Here is a 4303-nt window from a genome sequence, read left to right on the forward strand (position 1 = left end):
ATGTATCTTCTGGTCAGTTTGTACTAACAGGTTATTCCAAACCTGTACTTTCATGTATCTTCTGGTCAGTTTGTACTAACAGGTTATTCCAAACCTGTAATTTCATGTATCTTTTGGTCAGTTTATACTGTTAGATTAGTCCAAACCTGTAATTTCATGTATCTTCTGGTCAGTTTACACTGTTAGATTAGTCCAAACCTGTACTTTCATGTATCTTCTGGTCAGTTTGTACTAACAGTTTATTCCAAACCTGTACTTTCATGTATCTTCTGGTCAGTTTATACTAGATTAGTCCAAACCTGTACTTTCATGTATCTTCTGGTCAGTTTGTACTGTTAGATTAGTCCAAACCTGTACTTTCATATATCTTCTGGTCAGTTTGTACTAACAGGTTATTCAAAACCTGTAATTTCATGTATCTTCTGGTCAGTTTACACTGTTAGATTAGTCCAAACCTGTAATTTCATGTATCTTCTGGTCAGTTTATACTAACAGTTTATTCCAAACCTGTACTTTCATGTATCTTCTGGTCTGTTGCTAAAAATTCCTCTATAATACAATCAAGACTTATCACAGATATATTAATTGAATGATGTCAGGTAATAGTTAGATATGCATTTTTATGTAAAAAATGTTGGATTTGACATCTAAATAACTTAGAAAAAAATTACATTTACTCAACATTGTAGCATATCCTTTAGTTCGAATGACTAGTTTTAATTATTTGAAATGTACATACATGCTTAAAACACTGGTAGTTATATTACTACATGCTTAAAACACTGGTAGTTATATTAGCTAATAACAAGTTAGCTAGGTTCTTGTTAACCATTCTGATAACTAATAAAAATATTGGAAAAATAATTTCTATCGAAACACATACACAAAGTATTTAAGAAACATGTTTATCAATTCTATGTGATAATTAAACTACCGCTGATGTTTGTTGAAACATGTGGTTGTTACAGTCTCTTTAATTTAAAAAAAATATGAGCAACAGATAGAAAGGATTTAGAAATATGAAAGAGAGGATATAAAAATATCAAAAAAAAGGATAAATTTAATCATTTTTTAACCTGCTGTCCATCAGGACTTCTTCTTGCTTAATAAAGCTTCATAAATATTAAACCTAATTCCTGATCGAGATGAGTCGATCTTTCAACATTTTACATGCTAGTGTAAAACAATACACATAATCCTTTAAAAAATATGATGTTAAGAGCAAGAAACAATACCTTACAACATTCTAGAGCAATTATTATCAACGTGTAGCGTAAAAAATAAAACTATTCCAGGAACCTTTAGCTTATAATGGCACATTTAACTCAAATAGATGTAACAGATAAGTTTGTTTTTATGATACAGGATATACATTTTCATTCTCTATATTGTCTTACGATCTTTGGCAAATAGCTGACAAAAAAAGTTAACACTGAAAAAAATACAATGTAAAACGTACACTGCATACCAGGTGTACGATTACTTTGTATAGAAAATCATTACAACAAAAAACTGTTTATGATTTGCAGCTAAAGTATTACATATTCTTAAAAAAAGTATATGCTTCTTCCTTTAAATACCTAATCTGCTAATGTCATGAAAAGGATTTAACAGTAAAATTAATCAACTTTACCAATTACAAAATCAAACTGAGAATTCTCAATAAGTCTGAGATGTTCTTAACTCGTTAAATTAGACATCTATTTTTGGTTTATAGTTAAATGAAATGCCACAAAACTGCACGGAGCATTTCAGAACTTGATATAAAAAGAAATATATATATATGTGTGACTAAGAAGATAAAACGAGTGTGTAATTCTAGGTTTCACTATTCCATATGACTACTTCCTCCCACATAAAAAGAAAACAGTCCATTTACTAACATTGGTCTATCTAAGTACACGATCCACATTCCTTCACCATAACTGCGTAAAACACCACCAAGTAGGCTGAATGATTCAACACTATCACCACATTTTGACTCAAGTTCAACAGCTTCTAGAAGATCAAAACCCGTCTGAACAGCTTTAGACCCTGAAGCTAGTCCTAGCGTAATGTGAGCTCTTTTCCCTCGGCCCTGAACAGGCTGAAATCTGCTAGAACCAATCAAAGATTCATTCGACAAGGTACACAAAGTAGGAATGCAACTTGAGCAGGGTGGAATAAAATTCCAACCGTTATTTAATTCCGAGCTTCCGCGGTTTGGAGCACCTGTCATCCCTTGCCTGGGTGTCTTGAGGCCACCTGACAGGGCATCCAACCCTTGCTGGAGTGGTGGCACACTGTTATAGTCGTTCTGACACCAGAGTTCAAGTTCGTCCTTCGTGAGAGAAACTCTGGCTCCAAACGTTGAAGGAGTGATAACAAATCCCACAATTCCTAGCTCAAATACTGCACCATACGCCTTCTGAACAACCCCTTGTTCTAGATATACTTGGGCTTCTTGCTGTTTGCTTCCACAGAACTTAGCTGTACAGTGTAACATCAGTGGTTGTCTTGAGTTATGAGTCATGCTGTAGTAACTATATATATCTAAGAAAGTGGGAAAAATTAGACGGTAAAAAAATACATACAGAAACCAATAATTATAAGTAAAACAAAGTCTGAATAAGAAATTTTCAACCAGATAGTATAGTGGTGATTTTGAGATAAATAGTAATATCTGTAACTACATAAATTTGTTTAAAAATATTTAATTGTTGGAAGTTTTAAAGAGCAAAAGGTTGAAAATTACTGAACTCAATCAAAAGGGACTCCAATAGGTGTAGTGGCCTTCTACATTTTGATCAGTAAAACAATCCTTTAAAAAAAAAAACATTTACAAAAACGTCTTCTCTGGCATTAAATTTCAAGCAGTTTTATTTCATATAATCACAAAATACATTAGTGAACTGAAACGTTGAACTTAAACGGTACAAAAATTATGTAATGAGCATTTGAATGTTTTTGTAGAGAGTCTACTGTGCACATGTATATTTGTCATCACAACCTACGATACAGACAAGAGGGTTAAATTTTACGTTTGATAATATAAAAGATTCTGACAAAATCCAGTATCTTCTTACCTCTGCAATTACTCAGTATCAAATGTTCTTGAAATTCTGTGAAAAACTTCTCAACTTTCATACAGTTTTCCAAGAAGACCTTGGCAATAATTAGAAAGTTTAAAGAGTCACAGTGGTTCAGAAACCAGCCAAAATATAAAGGATGGACAAGTTCCCACTGCTCGAGACGCCTTTGCAGCATCTCTGTCGCTATACCATGAGAATTTTTTGAGGCAAGTACTTCTGGATCAAACTTCCATGGTGTCTTCGGCTCAACAAAAAGTTGTATATAACCTTCTCTATGAGCGAGTTCTCTGTAAAAATCCATTTCCCAGCGACGAACATTAGTGTTATCTATGATGACTACAGGTGTACTCATTCTACACACTCGTTCTGCTTTCTCCTGACAAAACTTGTGGGCATAATCCAACTTGCTCCGTTCAAATCTGTATATTCCGTTTTTGCAAAAGTACTGGTCGGCTGAGCAGACAATACAGGATTTTCCATACATCTCCTCCAGTTTCGAAACAATGTAAGACTTTCCACTTCCTGGTAGGCCTCTCATTATTACCATCACTCTGGATCCCTTGATATATCTCACAGTCTTGTCATCCTATGTTGAGAAACAACTTTTCAAATCAACGTGATTCCTCACTATGTATAACACTGATGTACATGGTTACAGCACTGCCGTACTTTACCTAATAAACAGTAAAAACAACGTACAGAAAAATACATTTACACTTGTCAAAAGAATAAAGTGAAAGTTTCTCGAGCCACGATAAATAGCTAATTTTTGTTACATCATCAAGTTTTCCAGGATATGTGATTCTGATTTTACATTGTTCTTGAATTTTGTTTATTCCACATCATCAGCAGCAACTATGTTACGTAACTATGTTCCAACATGAAACCAGTAAACACGATACATGATTTAAAAAAAACTGATAAAGGGTTTAAAAAACATGATAAATTTGTACTTGAATTGTATTAAATTTCACATTTCTGAACTGTATGTAATTTTCATCATTATGAACAACTAGTGAAAATTTTTCTTTTTTATTCAAAAAGTGTAGTAGCTAATTCTTATCAAAAAGCTAAAAATACAAAAACTTAATAATCTGTTCTTAACATTCAAGCTGTATAAGAAGGGTGTTAGGATTAAACTTTTATTTCAAGAACATATTAGAAAATACAATGTTATATTAAATCTGTGATATTTCAGAGTACAGTACTGCCGTGCAAGGAGTGTACGTCTA

The 4303-nt window shown here is 33.0% G+C and overlaps 1 protein-coding gene across 3 annotated transcripts; it reads right to left on the minus strand.

Annotated features, from left to right (window-relative positions):
- Nucleotides 1-6: 6 nt before the first annotated feature.
- LOC106477729 (2',3'-cyclic-nucleotide 3'-phosphodiesterase-like) lies at nucleotides 7-4027 on the minus strand. 3 transcript variants are annotated; one of them, XM_022381205.1, is made up of 4 exons: nucleotides 3066-4027; nucleotides 404-2532; nucleotides 300-351; nucleotides 7-198 (listed from the first exon to the last, which is right to left on the minus strand). In XM_022381205.1, the coding sequence occupies exons 1-2, from the start codon at nucleotides 3616-3618 to the stop codon at nucleotides 1829-1831; spliced, it is 1257 nt and encodes a 418-aa protein (XP_022236913.1). In that variant the 5' UTR covers nucleotides 3619-4027; the 3' UTR covers nucleotides 7-198; nucleotides 300-351; nucleotides 404-1828. The 3 variants fall into 3 exon arrangements, with proteins under 3 accessions (XP_022236913.1, XP_013793718.1, XP_022236912.1); XM_013938264.2 differs by lacking the exon at nucleotides 300-351; XM_022381204.1 differs by having other exon boundaries at nucleotides 300-2532.
- Between the last annotated feature and the right edge of the window lie 276 nt (nucleotides 4028-4303).

This window comes from Limulus polyphemus, unplaced genomic scaffold (genome assembly GCF_000517525.1).
Source record: "Limulus polyphemus unplaced genomic scaffold, Limulus_polyphemus-2.1.2 Scaffold77396, whole genome shotgun sequence".
NCBI lineage: Eukaryota > Metazoa > Arthropoda > Merostomata > Xiphosura > Limulidae > Limulus > Limulus polyphemus.

Excerpts from the sequence above, each read along its gene's own strand:
- LOC106477729 (XM_013938264.2), bottom strand. The coding sequence starts at position 3,618 with ATGGTAATAATGAGAGGCCTACCAGGAAGTGGAAAGTCTTACATTGTT. Across the intron at positions 2,533-3,065 it reads GATACTGAGTAATTGCAGAG|ATATATATAGTTACTACAGC; the intron begins GTAAGAAGATAC and ends CCACTTTCTTAG.